Source organism: Heliconius melpomene, chromosome 2, assembly GCF_056956725.1.
Source record: "Heliconius melpomene rosina isolate 202511_hmr_F chromosome 2, ASM5695672v1, whole genome shotgun sequence".
Lineage (NCBI taxonomy): Eukaryota > Metazoa > Arthropoda > Insecta > Lepidoptera > Nymphalidae > Heliconius > Heliconius melpomene.
The window spans coordinates 2,155,596-2,178,286 of record NC_140390.1 but is presented as its reverse complement, the minus strand read 5'-3'; the positions used below and the strand labels follow the sequence as shown (position 1 = coordinate 2,178,286).

At 33.9% G+C, this 22,691-nt stretch overlaps 2 protein-coding genes across 3 annotated transcripts in view; one reads left to right on the top strand and one right to left on the bottom strand.

Annotated features, from left to right (window-relative positions):
* The window catches only part of LOC146540299 (uncharacterized protein CG3556), a 67,613-nt gene that overhangs the window by 5,205 nt on the left and 39,717 nt on the right, over positions 1–22,691 (top strand). The window contains exon 2 of one of the 2 annotated variants that reach the window (XM_085198635.1): positions 9,449–9,488. The exons of the other annotated variant lie outside the window; for it this stretch is intronic. The gene's annotated coding sequence lies outside the window, so the exon portion shown is untranslated. The remainder of the gene's footprint in view (positions 1–9,448; positions 9,489–22,691) is intronic. 2 annotated transcript variants of the gene reach the window in all.
* On the bottom strand, positions 12,003–15,680 carry LOC146540300 (uncharacterized). The gene is made up of 4 exons (XM_085204916.1): positions 15,044–15,680; positions 13,842–14,785; positions 12,675–13,655; positions 12,003–12,365 (listed from the first exon to the last, which is right to left on the bottom strand). Exons 1-4 carry the CDS (start codon positions 15,678–15,680, stop codon positions 12,003–12,005), a joined length of 2,925 nt encoding a protein of 974 aa, XP_085061042.1.

The following is a 22,691-nucleotide window of genomic DNA, read 5'->3' as shown; positions in this document are numbered from 1 at the left end:
GGGAATGGAACCCACAACCCGCACGTTTAAAGTCGCAGGCTTGTGCCCCTGCGCTACGACTAGCATTGATTGAATAAATTGTTAATTTTAATTAAGTCCTAAAACTAAAGATATTTATTTTTTTTAATTTCAAATAATTAATTCTCCCGACTAGTTATTGCTAGTCGAGGTCCCACAACCAACAGCTTACAGTGAGTCACCAAGGTGTCCAATTATTCATAAACATGAAAAACCATAAAAAAAACGAATACTAGAATCTAAGTATAGAAATAATATAATAAAAGCTGATAAAATATTTTTTTAAACAATTTGATAAACTAAGTTACTCTCGCAAATTGTTTAAAACTACAGTCGTATTACATTTTTAATAAGCGAGACTCCGCAGACCAACTTGAGTGGATATAAATTGAATGTTCTTAACAATTTCTGACGTAGTTATATTTTTTTTAAAGTTACGCACTTTCTTTGTGGAGAGAAAAGGTTCAAATCTTGCATTTTATATGAATGTATAATAAAAAAATTATGCATATATTTCTTTTTTTAGCTGTACATAGCAAGATAAGCAGAGGGAACCTGGGAACCTAGTATTAAGATACTCTATTTCTATTGTGATACTTCCGTTCCCTAATTTCCGATTTCTGGAATTCGCAAAGTAGGGAACGAAGTGTGTCGAACTCTGGAAGCATTAAGTACTGAGTGGTCGAACCGATTCTGATGGAACAGTTACATAATTTGCAATAATATGATGTTTTTGTTTTCCATAAATTTGTGAAAATCTTACTTTACTCAAATAAAAGTGAAGAAAATCCTGCTCTCTGCAATATTGCAATCTGAGCAACCCACAGGCGGTTATATACCCATAAACTGCTGTGATATTATAGCCAAATATACGAGTATAAAATCTTTACATAAATTTTAGCCTATATATTATTCTGAAATATGAGCTATACTACTGTAAAGTTTTATTTAAATCAATTCAATAGTTTTAGCGTGAAAGTGAAACAAACATCACAACTTCCGTTCCTTCCAAAATCCGTTGCCAGACAATGCTGGAAAAAGCAACCTATATTAAATTATAAAAGGTATAATCTTAAAATACCTCCACTTCCATCAATTGGTTGACGCCCCCACCATAATAGGAATGCTTAAACAAAATGAAATCCCAATCCCCCGGATTACTTAGGTTTGTTTTTTGCATTAAATAATTTCAAACTTAGACAATCTCTTATCTGACAAGTCAAAGCAATTTACATTTCAATCTTTATCTTTTCTTTTTTTTTATCTGACTGCAATGTTATGAAAACGGAGTAGGAACGACTTTTTTTTTCTTGTTTTGACCCATCTCTCCGTTTTGCTAAAATTCAACTACCGTTCAAACAGTTATGGTGTACTGGCTGGTGAGACAACAGCAATTCGGTTATTGTTTGCAGTATTACTCTTTATCTAGGAAAGGCAAGACTTTTCTTTCATTTTCCACATAAGCCCCAACGTTAAATATCCCCACTTAACACGCAACGGAACACGCAATGTCGTTGAATAGAAAAAGGAAAAGAATGATTTATTACTGCTTAAGATTTTAAACAGTAATACATTTATTTTTCTATTTCTGTCTTATTTCCAAAAATACCTTTCCACTCTCCCCTCTCTAGTAACAACACAAAGGTCGGCGTTTACTTCCGCCACACAACAAACAACGAGGCCTTCGTGTCACAGTGACACCAGCATGTGATTGTAAACGCGACAGGTTGCGGGTTCGATTCCAACTAGGGGTGGTAAAATATTTAATAATTTAATTTCCTCGCTCTGGTAACACGACAAAGCGCATCAAAGAATTCCGCCACTTAAAACACAATACCTTAAGAATTCGGCGGAAAGTGAGGATTTTCTGAATTGTCTTAATGGTAACAGAGTGCCTTAACACTACAAATACCTTGCAAACAATTTACAGCGCATCACTAACTTTAAACAACGTCTAGACACAAACTTTCTTTATTATTCCACACGACTGGAACACAACTCAATTTATCGCACCATTCTATCGAATAAGCACAAGCTTTGCCCTGAAAGAAGCTCAAATTGATTTAAAAGAAAAACATTTTAGTGTCATTAGTGATTCCAGTCAACCCCCACAGTGTTCGATGGTCAACAACACCCTGGCGTCAGGCCAAATGTGAAAACTTTACCGTAATGTGCACTTTAAATTATATTGTTATATTCTTTGTATGAATAACTTTAAGATTTTTGTAAGATTTTAAGATTTTTTTAAGAATAAAAAAACGGTTAAGTGCGAGTCGGTTCGGTCGTCGAGGAGATACCAATTTCAGGATTGTAGGTCAAGGGGAAGCACAATTTATAGTATTGTCAAGAGACATTGTTAAGACATTTGAGTTCCTAGATATCAAGAAAACATCAAATATTTGGGGAATTTCTGTCAAGTTTATTAGTCGTATAATAGACGCTGTTTGCTCCGAAGAGCTGAGGTTCTGGAGGTGAACCTGGTGAGTATTTCTAATAATTGTATAGAATATGGTGTGTTTCCTGACCTGATGAAATTTAGTAATGTCATACCTATATTTAAATGGCGTAGTACATTTGATCCCAATACTTTTATAGCTGTATCTATGCTTTACTCACTTAGTAAAATTATGGAGAACATTATTTTAAATCTAGCTCTAGTAGCTTATTTGAATTGTATTTAATTAATTAAATTACTAAGCCAAAGATAAATATTATATTTTCGTTCTTATAAAGAAAAACTTAATATTATACTACCAAATTTAAAGTTTTACTGAATTTAGAAACATCTGTTTGGACAGCTGCCGTTCATAGTTTACTTAGGAAGTACACTTCAGGCCCTTAGACGATAAGCTTCAATTCAATTAATAGTTATAATAAAATGTTTCCGTATAATGTTTGTTCTTTATTTTTTAATTACACGCTCTATCCCGCATATAGCAGGTTAGGCAGAGGGAACCTAATGTTGAGACTCTGTTTCCCACTTTCCGCCCAATTTTCAAGTCAATGCGTGTTGATTGGTGGAATTGATCGACGTGCTTTGTGTTGTTATCAGGTAAAAAAATGAAAATAAATACTTACTTCAATATAATATAATTTTCTTTACTCAGGGAAATAAATTATTTTATATTTTCATTTCCTCTCTGAGAACAAGACAAAGTACAGAGTTAAATTCCGACACTCAGCACACAATACCTCAAGATTTCAGATGAAAATGGGAAACATATTGTCTTAACAATAGGTTCCCTTGGCCTATCCTACTAAATGCACATAGCAGAACATATAGTGAACCTGATAAAAACTGCTATATACTCGTATATCCAATCCAACTTATATTTTATATCTATTTTCATACACTGCATGGATATTGCCAGAGCCATATTGTCTGTGGAAAACGGAAAGCAACGATTCATTTCCTGCCTTTCAACGGAAATAAAGAGAATGTGAGCTATTAGTGTAATAATAAGTATTTACAGCTTTTTATAGACTGAAAAATAATAAAAAAAAGCTTCATGCTGCATTTTGCAGAGAGCAGGATAGACAGGAGGAACTACTATTAAGATACTCCTTATCATTCTTTCCGCTAAATTGTCAAGACACTACGCGTTGAGTGACGGAACTAAACGCTGCCCCTTATCAATTTAAAAAGAATGAGAATTAAACCCCATAACCGTAGCGCACCATGACGCACATATATATAGATTCAATATTTTGAACTAGAATAGTATGTTCAGTATCGATTTTCTTTGTTTACTTACGTTTTAGATTCACGCGATTATCATCTTTATATCAAAGCTGTTAAGAATCAAATGTTTCATCTTTTCATCCCATTGTAGCTGTAGCTATCCAGCTTACCTAGCAGCTGTACGTGACCTGCATCCTTGTCATATAAAGCAATTTAGCAGTCAAGTTACACGAGGTGTTGAGTGATAGTTTTCAAAGGATTTCTTACAGTTTATATTTAACAAGATAGAAATATTACGTAGTTTATTTATTTAATGAATAAATAAACTACATATAGATAGGAGGAGGAGGAGATATATTTAAGGAGTTCCTATCCTCCTCCCATCTCCTCCTCCTCCTTTTGTTTAGAAAATGAAATAATATATAGTTCTATATTAAGATATTTAGTATTAAAGCTTCTAAATACCTGCACCATCTAAATTCTAGTGTCGATAAACATAAACGTTAATAGAAGGAACTGCGGAGCGCACATATGTGCGATAGTTAATAATTTACACACAATTTTAGTGTACGCCTTAAATTATGAAATTTAGCGGATTTATATATTATAGATACACGCTGTATCCCGCACACAGCAGGGTAGGCAGAGGGAACCGAGTGTTAAAACACTCCGTTCCCAATGAGACAGTTCCGTTCCCCATTTTCAGAATTCTGAATTCTCTCGTTACCTGAGAGAAGAAATTAAAATATTTAATAATTCTTTTCGTCGAATAGAAATCGAACCTACAACCTGTCACTGTTACATTTGGACTTTTGTGCTCTTGCGCCCCGACTGGCTTCTGGCTGTGATAATTGAATTCAATGAAAGACTGAGGTAGCCTGATAGGTGGGCTGAAATAAGGAACCTTATGTTAAGGTACTCTTTTCCCCACTTTTCGCTCAATTATTACAAAGACGAAAATAATTCATTCCCCAATTTTTTAATAATAATTGCAATTAGAAACGCTCGTTGTTTCAATTTCTATGTCAGTTTAAGAATATTTTAAATTTATAAAATAATTTCGTAAAATAATGTTAAATACATTTTCTCATATTATAATAAAATTTGTGAGTAAAATTTTCACTTATACCCTAGGCGGGTATTATTAAAAGGTACTTCCCAGCTTATGGCTAACTCGGTTGCAGTAAGATTATGAACTTATGAAACACTGTTTGGAAATAAAAGCGCCTTTATTAGGTATCGTTATAGTTTCTAAATGTATTTGATATACTGAATGTTATTTTCCTTATAAAATATTATCTTGGTTTATTATTAATGTATTTTTATTAAAAAAATCAGCTTCACGCTGTATCCCGCACACAGCGGGATAAGCAGCGGGAACCTAGTGTTAAAACACTCCGTAAATATAAACGCGTAAATAATAAAAAGCTACACAATAATAACAATTTCATAGTAATTACTATTAATTAGAAGAAAAGTCGACGTTGCTTTCTGTGATCTTTGAAATTGCAATCCTCTTAGGAAGTTGAACTAAATGAAAATTGCAAGAATTTTCTTTTGTATATTATATATACTGAGGAAGACCAATATAAACTAAAAATAAATATTTAGTTGCGTACTTTATTATGGTGAGTAGCGACGGTTATAGGTTCAATTCTATTATATCTACAATTTGGGGCAATGAAATATTTTCATTTTCTGGCTCTGATAACCTACCTCATCTCTTGTCATATTATACCAAAATCAGTTAAAGCACTAAATTAATTTATACCACAGTTATCAACTTTTCGAACAATATTTGGAACACTGCTTATTTTAGCCTCACCAGAGCTGCCAATTAAATATTTCTCCGTTGGGAATCGAACCCATAACCAGCGACTGCACCAAAACGGCCTGGTAGGCATCAATCCTTTCTAACATTTTAAAGTGAAAGAAAAATATTCTCTTAGAAAACGTTAAAAATATTTGTAAGTAATGAGATTTGAACCATATATTTTAAATGTATGACTTAGTAGTCAAAGTGCTTGGACGGTTTCCAAGAGGTACAGGTTGGAATCCCATATAAATTACAATCTACATACATACACATGTGTGTTTTACACATTTTTTAAAAAAAATATACTATCACTCTTTTACTCTTTTTCCGAAATAAAGGCTATTTCGTTTCTTGTTTCTTATTTCTTCAATGGACCCAGCATTATTTTCTAAGTTTTTCACAATAATCCTCTTACCAGGCCGGTGAAGTATTAAGTTTGTATTGTAATTTAATTTTCATACTTAAACAATAACTTAGGTAAACTTTGTCTGTAGGTAAAACTTAAATTTTAAACTATTTTGTATTAAAATTCAAAAATTGGAATAAGTTATAAAATATATATATATTTCCATTCCACTCTCTGGTTCCAGACTAAGCGCGGCGTTGAGTTTCGCCATTCAACCACCAATATCACGAAAATAGGACACTATATGAGGGACGGAATGCCCTAATACTATATCTTCTCTCTCCTTCTCTGCTATGATGGATAAAAATATTATATTTAAAAAAAATGAGGTACCTTCATAAAATAGTGATCGTTAAGCCGTCTGTGGAAATTGCAACGAGCCATTGTCACGTTGTCACGTATTCCCTTTCTGGAAAAAAATGCTGGCCTGAGTAAAATCTAGGAAACTTTTTCCAAACTAGAATGAATGGCAGTGAGCATATACTTCGTTTACGAGCTTTATGGTTTTCATTCGTATTTTAGTAGAGACGCGTTATTTATTTATTTTTTCAATTTCACGCTTTATCCCGCATAATAAATTAGTGAAAACTAGGGCTTAGATATTCTGTTTTTTAATTTGTGTACTAAGTGTGGAACTCAGTGGTGGTCCTAGATCCCATTAGGGGGACTGAAATATTAAAGATTTTTATTTTTTCACTATGGTAATGGGGCAAAACGTGGCGTTAAGTTCCGTCACTTAACAAGCAATGCTTCCAGAATTCTGGGGAAAATGGAGAACGGAGTGTCTTAACACTAAGTTCCCTCTGTCAACCCTGAACAATTACAATAGTACTACCAATATGGAATTAATCAATATTAAGAAATGCTAATATCCTTTAGATCTTGTTTATTGAAGTGTAAGTTTTCGTGCTTATCTTATTGCCTCTGGTTGTAAGTTGGGTTTACCTTGCAAAGTTTATTATGAATATAAGGTGTATAAGTTTAGGTATAGCGGAAATTACAATCACTTATTTATAGGTTGTAGTACTTAGTAAATTTATAAAATATTTAGTTTTTTACCTATTATATAATATAGAATCTGATTTCCATTCAGTTACTTTCTCGCTAAATTACTGTAAATGTAAAAAAAACGGTAAAGTGCGAGTCGGATTCGCACACTGAGGCTTTCGTACCAATTTCAGGATGGTAAGTCAACTGGAAGTACACTGTAGACCTAATAGATGATGAACCCATAACCCGTCACGACTACTTACACACATCTACTCTCTCTCCAAGCTATGAAAGCCTCTAAAATATCCATGTTATTGGTACACTGTAAAAGCCAAATGGTGAAAGCCTGCATAAAACGTACATTAAAGAAAATATTCATAATTTTTCTGTAATTTCTCTTCAGTTCTCCAGTTTTTTCAACATTTTTATATTTTCAGATAAATAGGCTATCCAACATAAAAATATTTTTTGAAATTTACCCAATAGTTTCTGATATATGAATAGGGTGTTCCCAAAAAAAAAAATCTTTTTTTCAATTTTCCTCTATATGATGTTACTATAGTTATCAAGTTTTCTACTCTAAACAATAATAGGTTCATGAAATGTTATATTTTTATCATTAAAAGTAGGGGGTTTGTGAGCAAAGCAAGTAGGGGGTGGAGCCCCCTATTATATCATATATCATAATGATATCTCATTACACAATACGTTTGTGTATTGCATTCACTGTTTCTCAATAAATGATAATACAATGAAATACTATAGATAGGATAGATAGGATAGGATTAATTACTACCCTAATTAATATATTGCATATAAATTTCTGTCTACCGACAATATTATGAAAAATATTTTTCTATAGCTTTGTAAGCAGAGAGAACCGAGTTTAACGACTTCAATCCCCACGCACAGTCCACTATCGATCGAATCGAATCCACAATCGTCGTCTCAACTCGTACTACCAACGCTATACCACTTCGCCATAACGGCCTCTTAATAGCGAATATGCATTAATATAATATAAAATAAGCTCAACAAGTAAAATCTTAACATACTAAAAGTTCAGGATATGCGTAGAAAATGAGCAATAAAATCTCCGCCTTCCGTTTCAGTATTCCGCCCGCTTCAGTGTGGAGCGCTCGCAATTTGCCTATTGTTTAAACACTTGAGACTCACACATACAAATGCAACATGACAAGTGGTTGTGTAGCGTTAGCATGAAAAATTATATGCAATAAATATATTAAAATTAAATATAAATCTGTTTATTGTTTGTTGAAAGATATTTGAATGTGATTTGTTGACTGTATAATATTTTTTTTTTTTTAGATTTTTTTATCACGTACGTTACGTAATATAATTACTTATATATTATTTAATTTGTTGTTTGTATTTAATCAACGTCATCGTAGAGCTCTTAAAATATAATAAATTTTGACTTTCATCATTAGAAATTTGTTTTTAACAAAATTATACAGGCTAACTAACCGTAATGACCGTAAATGATAACGATCTAAAACAAACTCTTCACAAATCAATAAAAAAACATTATAAAATAAAAATAGAACGGTGTATCTTAACACTAGGGCCTCCTCTGCCTCTACTGTGTGCGGGATACAGCGTGAAGCTGATATAATTTGACTGCACGCCACCATCGGCAACAAGGCGCTCGACAACATCCTGCCGCCCATGCTGGACGCGCACCCATACATTTTTTCATTTCATACAAACACTTTCACGCATACATTTTTTCTTCTGACCCTACATCGCCACCCTCGCCACGGCTGAGCCGGTGGCATTGTGCCAGCGTATCGCAGATTCGCTAATAGATAGATCGCGGTGCATTCAACCCGGCCACCGCTACGTATTACGTTTCTATTCAGACCTTTACATTGTTCAGGCTTATTTTATTATAGTGTAGTGAATGGTTTAATGTTATTTATTACTTAATTCTATTATTGATACCTCTGTAGTTACAGTGGCAGGCAGGAATATAGTGTTAAGACACTCCCTCCATTTTCCGCCGAATTTAGGAGGCATTTTGTGTTGAGTAGCGAAACTATGACACCAGAACGAGAAAATATAATTTGTTAATAATTATTTCATTTGTTCAAGTGGGGATCAAACCCACACCCAGTCGTGTTTACACTTGTGCCCCTGCGCCACGACTAGCCTAAATATCTTCGGGTCTTAATGGGTATCCTATATTTAAAACATATAAAACATTGGTGGTACAGTAGGACAGACCGTGAACGCGATTGTTGTGAATTCAATTTTCGCTTTGGGGAATTTAATTATTTATATTTCTCCGCTCCGGTGCAACAGAAATCGGCGTTAGGTTTTGCCACTCAAGTAGATACTTGCTATGCTTGATAAAGAAAAAAATATTAAAAAGCAAAAACAATAAAAAAAACAGACAGACGTCGAAAAAATACTAAAAATGTACATATATCCTTTCAAGTACGAAACTCTAAGCCTAGTAGTTACTTATAAATGTTCTCCTTCAAAACTTTTATCTTCAACATATATTTTTCAGGTAGTCCGAGATTATTCAGGAGTCGGGGAAAGCGGTTCAGGTGAGTTTAGAGATATTTAATATCTCACTTTTCACACAAATCTTTTACTGTTTTCAAGCCTTTTGAAAATTTTTCTTTTTGTTTTAAATCTCTCTTTCACCAGAAATTCTGAAAACCCGACGCTTTCAATCATTTGCAATATTTTATCCGGTTATATATATGGTTACATTTAAAATTCGCGAAAATTAACTATATAGCACATACGGCAGAGTAGACGGAGAGTAACCCAGTGTTAAAACACTCCGTTCCCATTAAGACACTTTCTTTTCCTACTTCCTCTAAGTTCTGGAGCCATTGCGTGTTGAGTGGACCATTTACCATATTCATTTTCCAAGTATAATTTACGGTAAAACCCAAAGTACTTTTTAAAGCCACGATGAAATTAAAAATCATATAGAACCATAAAAAAACCGGCTTTGTATTACACGAACACTTGTTACGGGCCTTATTAAATTCTTATGGGAAAATCAGCTTTCCCATAGAATTTAATAAGTCTTTGTGCCGCAGTACGATGCCCATAAATATGGATGTAACGAGATAAGGTTCGATTCTATTATTTATTCCGACCCTTAGACAAAATGTATGAGTATTTACGCGACTGCAGCGAAGCCCATTAGAAGGGTTATGTTTTTAACACGTATGTATGTATGTCGGTACCTTTGTTCCCTCTAAACCAGTGAATCCTTTATGATAAATGATATTTCATTGGATTTGTCTTCTTGGTGCGACTGTTACTGGCTATATATTAATTTAGTTCATGCAGTCGAGTAATTTGTTTTGTTTTCAATTCACTTGTTAGCACATACTATCTAACTATGACATTGAACTAGTCTGTGTCTGGCAGTGGAAGAACCAAACTGGTGGTGAGGAGCTTCATCATCAGTCACTATTTTAACTTTCACCACTATCTTCAATCACTATATTTTTACCTTAATATACTATAATTGTTTAAATAACATATTATGATAGATAATTGTTGATTTCTTTTAAGCGTATATTAAAAGTATCACACATTTAAAATTTTGCCCTGAAATATTAGGTATAACAATATGAATAAGATTAAAAGATAATGTAGACTAAATATATTTTTCATTTATTTGAAATTTTATATATTTCAACTTATCGTTATAATCTAGCTAAGAAATATTCTTAGAATATACAAATCTAGATTACCGTATATTAATGGGAAACTTAATGAGAACGGAGTGTCTTAACACTACGTTCCTACATTCCTTGTTATGTGCGGGATACAGCGTGAAGCTAAAAAAAACTAAATAAAATAATATTTCAACGCTGAACCCTAATTCGATATCCATTTGAATTAAACGTCTACTAAACTATTCCTCGACTAAGTATGTAGACAATGTAATAATGATAAATGTTTCTTTAAAACGAGTATTACAAGGAAAATGCATTTCAAGATGGCGTATAATTTATGTTCTCCATGTGAGAATACGTTGTTAAAGCACATTTTGCATTTTAAATGGTTTAAACAGACATGCTCTATGTAAATTACAAGAACTGGAGTGTATATTTGGTTTATGGTTTAATTATTAATGTAGTGTTTTAGCTCTATAGTGGTGCAGTGGTTAATGGGTCTAGATTTATAAGTCTTTGGATATTTATTCGATTATGTTATAGCATTTTTTTAAGATACGTTTAAGTTATTTCTATGTATCTGGGAAAAAAATATTATTTTCAGCTTCAGTAAAGGCAAGGGAAAATTTCGTAATAAGATTCGGTTTCCCACTCACCGTCCAATTTACAAGACATAGCATGTTGAGCGGCGTAACTCAACGCCGCGTTTTGTCTTTGGAATGAGGAATAGAAAATAATTATTCGTTCCCCCGAGTACCCCTCTCAAACACAGATTATTTATAATTCCACGCTATATCTCGCATATAACACAATAGGCAGAGGAAACCTAGGAACTTAGTGTTAAGAGACTCCGTTCTCCCTAAGACACTTCCTTAACCCAACTATTTGCGGTGGCATTGGGTATTGAGGAAAGGAGGAGGAAATGAAAATATTAAATATTTAATTTCCTCGAGAGGGAATCGAACTCACAACCTGTCACGTTTATCAGTTATTTTTAATATATTGATATTTCCTTCATATTTTGTTTAGCTTAACACTGTATGCCGCACACAGCAGAATACTCCTTCTCCTACGAAGAAATCGTAGAGAGTGTAGATCGAAGATACGGTTAATTCTGTTACCGGCTGCAATACATACATATCTTCCGTCTCTACTAAATATACTTCCTAGATATACCACTTCAGTCAATGGTTCTAATTAGGCTCACTTTACATAAGTTAAGAACAAAATTTGAAATTTTTAAAACCTCCCAATAATAAATATTAATACCTCATATTGATAAAGTGCTTATAAAATAAAATAATAATTAATTAAGCCCTTTATTCACAACCACATATTTACATTTAGTTTTGATGTTAGTCTTATATTAATGTTAGTATGAAAGATTTCATGTTCCTAATACTAGTGTTAGTACTTTTAGCTATCCAATTCTTGGATGTGAACCCCTGTTTGGGTGAAGGCCTCCTCCATCCTCTTCCATTCCTCTCTATTTTTTGCCGCAGATGTCCAATTTAATCCCGCAATGTCTATAATGTCATCAGCCCACCGTCTTTTTGGCCTGCCTACCTTTCTCCTTCCTATAGGACCTTTCCAGCTTGTAGCTAGTATGGTCCACCGTTTGTCAGAGTAGCGTGATATGTGACCTGCCCATTGCCACTTAAACTTTAGGGCTTGAGATAACGCGTCCGTTAGCTTAGTTTTACTTCTAATGACTTCGTTTCTTATTTTATGTACTTTTCTTATTTTCAATATGCTTCTTTCCATAGCCCGTTGTGTCACCTGAATTTTTTGTTTCACGTTTTTCGTAAAAATCCACGTTTGGCTAGCATACAATAGGCAAGGTAGAAGACAAACGTCGAATACAGTTTTCTTTAGATTAATGGAATAATCTCCTTTCAAAATTTCTTTGAGTGACCAAAACTTCTTCCAAGTTATATTTATTCTCCTTTCTATTTCTTCTTCATTATTTCCTTTTTTAAATGATACCTGTTTGCCCAAATATATGTAGTTTTCAACATATTCTATGTTATAATCTTTACTCTTAATGGGTATTTTAGCGCTATTCGTCATAATTTTTGTTTTACTTACATTCATTTCCAATCCTACTTTATTACTTTCTACGTCTAACGTGTTTAACATGATTTCTAGTTGTTTCGGTCTTTCGGCTAGGAGGACAATGTCATCTGCGAATCTGAGATGACTTAGAATATGACCATTAACGTAGATCCCTTGAAAGTGCCAATGTATATTATTGAACACATTTTCCAACACAGCAATAAATAGCTTTGACGACAATGGATCGCCTTGTCTCACTCCTCTCTCTATGTTTATTCGTTGTCCTCTCGATTCAAGCTTTATTGTACTTGTACAGTTAGTGTACATACTCTTCAGGGTGTTTAAGTACTTCGGATGTACCTCACACTTTTTTAAGGCATCCCAAATGGACTGGTGGCTTATAGTATCGAAAGCTTTGCTGTAATCGATAAAGCCTAAATATAGTGGCTGATCGTATTCCCTATACTTTTCGATAACTAGGTCCAGTGTTTGTATATGGTCTGTTGTGCTGAAGCCAGACCGAAAGCCTGCTTGTTCTATTGGTTGTTTGCTCTCTATATTGCCTTTGATGCGGCCCAATATTATTGATGCAAACAGTTTGTATATGTTAGACATTAAACTAATTGGTCTATAATTTTTAATGTCCAAAGGGTTGCCTTTTTTGTACAGAAGGATTATATCCGATGTGCACCATTGTTCTGGGACAGTTTCTATGTCGAGTACCATATTAAACAAACGTGTGAAATGACTCGTTAGTATGGGAGCTCCTAGTTTTATCGCTTCGTTCGTTATTCCATCGGAACCTGGGCTTCTATCTGTTTTAAGTTGTTTTATTTGGTTATATACTTCTTGTTCATCTATCTTTTTTATTGTTTGAATGTTATTTGCAATGTTTGTGTGCTCCTTGGATATACCTTCGTTGTCTCTTTTCCTGTATAAGTCCTGGTAAAATTTTGTTGCTAATTCTATTATATCCTTTCTTGACTTAGTTTCTTTATTATCATATTGTAATTTCTGAATCCAATTTTTACTTAAGTTTAACTTTTTAGATGCTTTCTTTGTGCTCCTATATTTATTTAAATTTTTGGTAATTATATTTTGTCTGTAATGTCTGTAGTCTGTTTTAATTGATTTACTAACTTCTTTATATATGTTGCTTATTTTTTTCTTTATGTTTTTATCTTTATTTTTCGTATTCACTAGTTCAGATCGTCTTTTAATTAATGCTACTGTTTTATCACTAAATACTCGGTGTTGTTTTTTCTTAACGAGTTTATTCTTGCATGAGAGGCTGAAAGTTATAGCTTCTTCTAGTATGTCATAACAAGATTGGACATTTGTAGTTTCCAGTGGAATTTTAGTGATACGATGTTGAAGCTCATTTAAGAAACAGTTTGTGTCTTCTTTTGATAAATGACCTGTTGTTAGACTGCTAAAACTCTTTCTGCTCTTTTTCTGGCGATTTAAAACCAACGTTGCCCTGAGTAGCCTATGGTCCGTTGCATATTTTATGTTATTGATGACTTCATAGTTGGAAACTAATTTGGGACAGTTTGTCATTATAAAATCGATCTCATTCCTGGTATTACCGTCTGGTGACATCCATGTCCATCTTTTACTTAGTCTTTTTTTGAAGAAGGTATTGATAATTGACAGTTTGTTTTCATAGGCATAACTTATTAACTGTTCTCCCCTTTCATTTCGTAAACCATATCCATAATTTCCCATTATAAGATTTTCTTCCTTTCTAGGTTGACCAATTTTTGCATTAAAATCTCCGAGGACCAGTACTTTATCATCGGATAATTCATGAGCTGTTCTTAGATCTTTATAGAACCTTTGTATTTCAGTTTCACTGGATCGTTCTACGGGAGCATATGCTTGAATTATTGAAATGTTCACTTCATTAATTTTCAATTGTAATAATGCCACTCTTTCCGATATTCCAATAAAGTTTACTATTGTATTTTTCAAATATTTTTTAATAAGAAAGCCTACTCCATGTAAACCTTTGGTTTGTCCTATGTAACAAAAAATGTAACTTTCATCTTCTTCTATCTTACACCCTAGTCTCCTTATCTCGCTAAGACCGATGATATCACATTTTATATCCTCTAGTGCGTAAGAAAGTTCTAAATATCTCTCTGTTGTCGATAAAGATCTTATATTATATGTGCAAATTTTAAACGTATCTCTTGGTTTCTGATTTAAATTAGTTGGCTGATTTATGGATGAAGGGTGGTGGTCTAATTTCCCACGAAGACCACTCGGCTTGGGAAATATATGAGTTGTGTCACTTAAGGTGTGTGGTAGTTGTGGCTTATTAATATTGTTTCGGCGGCTGATGACTGTATGCTATTTATTTCTTTCTGATGTAGAAGCTCCCGACGATAGTGAATTACTTCTAACCCTCATAGCATCGAATGCGTTAATTCTATTTGTTTTTGACGTAGCGTATTGTTTACGAGGTTGGATTGAGATTTCTGGAGAAGTAGACTCAGCTCTTTTCCGTTTTTCTAAAAAAGAAGTGCCTTCTTTGATAACGAGCCTATCTTGTTTCAAAATCGCAAAATTGCCTTTACTACGTTCTTCTTTGAGCTTCGGTAATAGTTCTCTTCGTTTTACCATCACCTCTTTTGTATATTCTTCCGAAACATAAATGTCTTTAAATTTCTTCTTATTTTTTAATATTTCTATTTTTTTCCAGTTATTTACTAGTTTCAATAATATTGGTCTTGTCTTCTTGCTTTCGTTATTTTTCTTACCAATTCTGTAAACGTTATTAATGTCTCTCTCTTCAATTTCTATATTCAAAGAAGTTTTAATCTTTTTTATTATTGATACTAGCAGGTCTGACGGCGATTTTTCATCTTCTCTTAGCTCATAGATAATAAGGTTATTATTTAATTTGTAATTTTCTAGGTTTGATATCTTATTCTTTAGAATTTGGTTCTCTTGTTTCAAATCCGCGATTTCTTTAGTTAAGGGCATCAACTTTTCATCTATTTGCGACAATATATCGTTTGTTTGTTTCGCCATTTCAATTCTCATTTGATCCAAAAATATTTGTAGATTTTCCATTTTTAATATTTGAAAATTGAATTAATACAAGTGTATTTATATTTCCTAATAATAGTTCTATAATCTTATACCAGCTTTCTGTCAGGCTTTCGTCTTTTAACCTATCTTCTCTATTCTTCGCAGTTTTTACAACACTTGTTTTTCTTATTTATCGTAGTTTTTATGACCAATGTGTGATTGAGACAGTGTCATCTATTCTATTTTGCCTTATGCTATTTGTTACATTCACTGTTTAACAGCTGAACCGGCTCTTCGGTATGTATACTTTAACTTATAACAATATTTAAAATGTTTTAAATTTTAAAAATTAAAATAATTATGAAAAAAGTTTTGTTGCAACGTAGGCTCGAACTCGGGTCTACACGATTTACTCGATTTGCTTCCTCGTATATCACCATTACGCCAAAGTAAACGTTACCAAAGAGTTCGAATAATTGCTACATACTTTTAGAGTATATACAGTAAGATTGTATCACAGTAAAAGTCGATATTCGAAACTTAAAGATAATATTAGTCAGTACTTTTTCATTCACAACACTTTTTGTTCTCACTATTGATTGAATAACACTTTACAACTTTTATAACGCTTTTAAACACGGTTGCCACTGCAAAGTTCACATGAAAGTTTTTTGTCACTTTGAATAATTATAACACGGAGATAACATTTACACTTAATTTTTAGTCCATGTAATTAGTGCTGATACAATAATTAAAGCCCAAAGGACGTTATTAACTTTTTTTAAAACAATTATATACGCGGAGCCAATTTTTATTACTTTCCACTTCTACCCTCCGTTATCTTCAATCAAGTAAATCAAGATAAAGTGCTTATAGCTTTTAAATTGCTAATCTAATTTTCATAAAACATAGCTAATAACTTCCAATACGAACAAGGCTAGCAATTAGAAAAAACCGCACACAAATCGGTTCATTAATTCAGGAGCTATAGTGCCACAGACAGGCAAAGGCAGGTCGAACTCCTCCTTTTGCGACGTGGGTTACAAATAAACCTAAAAAGGCACTTAATAGTTCAATTTCATCACTATACGCTTTACTGTATCGAGTCAATTAACTTAGCTAATTAGAATTTCCATCAGTACTCGTATAAATGGCCCCTATATTTTAATTTGTGCTTCTGTTTGTTTTGTTTTGTTTGCCTTTCGCTCGTGCGATTGACATAGATCGAAACGTAAATGGGTAGTGGCGTTGGAGAGAATAATTGGGGAAATATTCTTTTTTTTGCTGACGCTTTCTCCCGCACATAGGGAAACCAGTGATAGGACACCTCGTTTCCATTAAGATAATTCCTTTGCCCACTTTCTAACGAATTCTGGAGGGATTGGAGAAAGTGGACTTTACAAAAGATACGAATAAATACTTTTTTAGAAAACATATATAAATTTTAATATAGTGATATAACTCACTGTAGTGTAGGGGGCATTACGGTAATATAAAAAATAATATTTAATATTTAACAAAGCACTGCTCCCCAAGGAAAAGGAAATCATCATCTATATTAAAATCATACTGCACGTAAATAACGCAGCATCTGTCCCTGACGTTTTCACGACAACCGAATTGCTTGGAAGATCGTCATATCCTTATAGGGTGAGATTCAAATTTGATTGTCTGTAGGCATTCTCAACCCTGAGAAAACATTTTCTCCAGGTTGAGAATGGACTATTGCTCATATATGTACTTATATACATAAATAAATAAATGTAGAATGTATGACACAGGACAACAAAACCCTGCCTACTTTACTAGTGTTGTAGAGAATGTAAAGTTAATGAAACTGAACCAACTCATAGATTGGATATCCGTAAGAACTGAACTCACAGTTGCTAAAGCTGTATTCAAAAATTTTTACCATCCAAAAGTTAAACAGCAAAAGTTTCTCTTTTGAGAACGGAAATTAGAATGTTTCGGTTGATAAGAATCGCCTTTTTGCGGAAAATACCCGTAGCGCCTAAAATATATCTTTTCTTTTTAGCTTCACTATTTATACCGCATATAGCATTGTGTAGGCAAAGGGAACCTATTGTTAAGACACTCCGTTCCCCACTTTCCGTCGAAGTTTGGAGGCATTGCGTGTTGAGTGGCGGAACACAACGCCGGGTTTTTGCCTTGGTGCTAGCGAAGAAATAAAAATATGAAATAATAATTAATCTTCTCCCGTGTGAAGATCGAATTCACAACCAGTCGCCTTTACAGTCACACCCACCCTTGTGGCCCTGCGCCAGGACTGGCCTAAAAGTGAAGCTCAGATTTCCAACGTAGGCAAGCTAGCCTACAGGTAAGGTAGGTAACTCATCAATACAACGGAATCAGGTCATCGCTTACCCTAGCTCCCGTCGGAGATTGATTTGCCGTCTCCATTTACACTGAAATAAAACGGGATTATTCAATTGAGTTATATTTAGAGATACAGTCATCGTTTTGTAACTGTTAAAACAGTGACATGATAAATTTTAAGCCTTTTGGTTGTTTTTGGTTCAAATTTTAATGAAGAAAATGCTTAGATATCACAGAATGTTATTAAATTTACTATGGCCCAGTGGAACAGCATTATCACAGTCGTTAAGGTCATAGGTTTCCCTGCTGGAAAAATTATTTCCGCCACTAAACACGAATTGCCTCGCAAATAGGAGAATAAATGATGAACAGAGAATTTTAACACTGCTTCCTAATCAGCTATGGAGAAATAAAGAAATACAGCATTACGCTAAATATTTACAAAATAAAGTACCATATTCGAGAATTTGGACTTGCTCCAGCGGTTTTTGCTCCAAAAATCCTTCTTTTCATACTAAAAACAAAACAAGTTTATATAATAAACATTATAAATTTTCATATTTTAGCGGTTTTGAATCCACATGAAACAGATTACGTCTAAAAGGTATCGCAAAAGTTTGCTAAAACCCAAAAGGATCAAAGTTAAATGGATATAAGTGAGAGGTGGAAATTCGTATTTCTAAATACTTGTATAGTGCTGGCCTTTATACAAAAGTATGTAATGTGCTTTATTAAGAAGTTTGTTTGTATCGAAATAATAGCAACCATAATCCTTTAAATTAGTGTAATTTTAGGCTTTTTTTTTATTGAAGACTAGCGGACGCGCGCAGCTTCGTTTGCGTAATTAGGGGTGAATTCTAATAAACCACGAAACATGTGTTCAATGAAATATTTTTAAGAGTCTAAATTTCAAATTTTATAAAAATCGGTGACGATTTAAAGATTTTTCCATACAAACTTTCAACCCCTTATTTGCACCCTTAGGGGGTGAATTCTAGAAAACCATGAAACCCATGTTCAATTAAATATTTTTAAGAGTCTAAATAAAAAAAAATATAATAATCGGTGGCGTTTTAAAGATTTTTCCATACAAACTTTCAACCCCTTATTTGCCCCCTTAGGGGCAGAATTCTACAAAACCATGAAACATGTGTTCAATTAAATACTTTTAAGAGTCTGAATTTCAAATTTTATAAAAATTGGTGCCGATTTTAAAAAAATTCTATACAAACTTTCAACCCCTTATTTGCACCCTTAGGGGGAGAATTCTAGAAAACGCTGAAACACGTATTCAATTAAATACTTTTAAAAATCTAAATTTCAAATTTTATAAAAATCGGTGCCGATTTAATTTTTTTTCCATACAAACTTTGAACCCTTATTTCACCCCTTTAGTGTTAAAATTTTTCAAAATCCCTTCTTAGTGGATGTCCAGATTTCGAAACTAAACATGTGTCCAGATATCACGTTTCTACCATCAGCGGTTACGGCTGTGCGTGCGTCTTACCTCAGTCAGTGAGGACAAGTCCTTTTATATATATAGATAGGCAAGCATTTGTCCGCTACCTTACCAGGTGGTAAGTGACGATACGAACGATGGTGGAGCATGCTTACCTAGATAGTGCCTATTCACTCTTTCCTTGAAAAACTCTTTCGCTTTCTGTATTCCGTATACAACGGGCTGCTACAGACAGCAGGGTAGACAGAGGGAACGTCATTTTTCATTATCATGAGGAAATCCTTTCACGGGTGCGCCACCAGAATGGGGACTCGAGTGTATTATGTAGGACTCATGAACCGGCAGATGCAGATCGTCCACACTACCCACTAAAACCTCATGATGCTCCTCCTCCACTGCCACAAGCCGGGAACCAAGCATTCTTCTATAACTCCTTAAGGAACTCCTAATAACAAGGAAATTTTCAATTTAAACTAGTATTTTCTGAGATTACTGCGTTCAGCCAAACAAATTCAGCTTTAAAATCGTGGTATAGATTTAATATAAAAAAATAGATGTAACAAAAAAATAGAGTATAAAATAGAAATAAAAAAATATGGTTTTTTTAAGAAATAATTACACGAACTGCTAGACATTTACTATACGCCAGGGTAAAATCATACTCGCCTAACAAGAGCCATTAAACTGTCTCAAGGTGAGAAGCGTAGACTACAGTGCTTTTAAGAAAATATATTTTTTATTTTATGTCATAGTGATGTAGTTTTTAGCTCGTTGCGTGCTACCACTCAACCCAAAAAGTGGAAGCGGAGTGTCTTAACACTTGGTATCATCAGGCTAACCTGCTTATTACAACTACTCTACTTTATAATTACGCCCAAATTCAAATAAAATATACAGGTAGACGGAACATGAGAAACTAGTGTTCTGACACTTCCGTTCCCCATTTTCCACCGAATTCCTGTTGTATTTCATATCGGGCGAAGGAACTTAACGCCGCGCTTTACCTCAGTACACTTGCGAGGAAATGAAAATATTAAATACTCCCTCGAGTGGGCATCGAACCCGAAGCCGCGTTTCCAGTCAGGCTTCAATAATTCAGTACTCATTAAAATACCATATTTCATACATTTCCGTGGTCAAGTTTCTCATCAATGCGATATTTTCATTTATTCAGCGGCCACAATATCATCTGGTAGCGGCACGACATACGGCAGGTGGAATTTGTTATACTTTTAGATATAAAGGAAGTTTTTTTTATTATTTCTTTTAAGGTAGACAGACAGTGAGACATCACTGTAAAACGCAACGGCTGTGGATTCAAATCCCACTCAGTGGAGTGATTCTTTTTCATTTCGTCACTGTGGTATCTAAGACTTTGTGTTGTGTGGTATGGTTGTGTAAAGCGGCGCTGACCGCTTCTAAACAAGTAATGTCTGGGAAAAAAAAGGCGAAAAAAAAATCCAAAATAATCCATACCTATATTATAAAGTCGAAAGTAACTCTGTCTGTCTGTCTTTTACGCAATCAGGGCTAAACCGCTAATTTAATTGTGATAAAATACTCATATAGAGATACTTGAGGGTCTCGGGATGAACATAGGATACTTTTTTTCTCATATTTGTAATATTTGCGATATATATCAATATATTAAAATAATTAATTTAACATGCAATTTATTCCGCCATGTTAATAACAACCGCCGTTGCTAAGCAACGATTTGCAAAGTTTGTTGTTAGAAAACGTCACCCAAAATGAGCTTGCTTAACGCATCGCTATATTGAAAACTGAAAAATAATTTCATAAATATATTTAATAAATATTCGTATAGTTCAAGCGGGCGTAGCCGCGTTCGGGTCCACTAGTATGTATATATAAACAACTTAACATTATTAAATCAACTCACTCGCTAATGCTAGAACATAAAAGCTAAACCCGTCAAACGTTTCATTAAGCCTAAGCATATACACGTTCGTAGCTCTTTGATCTCCTAACAAACGATACACTACTCTACCTCGCTTATACCTACCTCGTACTTTGCAAATACCAATTAAATTAAAAGGTTTTTATATTGAATTCTGTTGACAGGTTTATATGAATGTTATTTGTTTTGTCAAGCCCTAGTGGCTCAGTGGGGCTGTTAACGCGACGGTTAGAGCTGTGAGTTCGATTCTCTTTCGGTGGAATCATGGTCAACATGGACTACCAACGACCAATTCGAAAATTGACTAAGTGGAACTCAGGATATTCAAACACAGGATATGAACTTCGGAAGGGCTCTTCTAGTCCTTCAAACACCATAACATCTATTTAACATCAATGAGGACACTACTAGCCCTCAAGATGTTCGAATATTTCCGAAATATTCTGTAAGCATTGCGTGTTGAGAGGCGGAACTTAACGCCGCCCTTTGCCTCGATACTCAACGAAGAAATAGAAATATAAATTCTAAATAAATATTTCATTTCCTCGAGTGGGGTTCGAAACAACAACCAGTCGGTTTACAGCCACACTTTAACCTATACAAATAGGCCTAGGCCTATACAAATCTCTCTCTCTGTCTGTCTGTATCTCTCTCCTTACAATTACTCCTTTCTATAATAATATCGCATGACCTTTATTAATAAAAATAAAGATAAACACCACCCTAAACGGGTTGTTATCATTTTTAAAAGAACACAAAAGAAACCCGAAGGAGAAATGCCTAAAGGAAATATTCGGCCTCGACAGCGAATATGACTTTTTTCCAAGCAAAAGGCAGCTTTAGATGGAAGTTATTTAATAAGTAACATTTTTAGTTGGAAATTCCGTTGAAGGTGAACTCTTGGTTCTCAACAGCACTTTGAAGCGTAAAGTATGAGAATTAAATATTTTATTATGAACTTTCTTCAATGTTTTGTGCCTAATTTTATAGTACTGAAAGTAGGTTAATATTTAAGTTCTATTTGAGTTTTCTGGTTCTAATAGGAGTCGTTTGTAATATCTAGTTGTTATGGCCTGTTTATTTATTTACTAATGTTTCAACGTGACTCTGCGTGATATTTCAAACATATTTTTATCAAAAATAAATATTACTATCAATGATTTTTTCATAATAATAATCTCTTTTGAATGAGGCAGTCGTGGTGAAAGTGGGGAACGGAGTGTCTTAACACTAGGTTCCCTCTGCCTACCCTGCTGTGTGCGGGATACAGCGTGAAGTTTATTTTTTTTTTCTT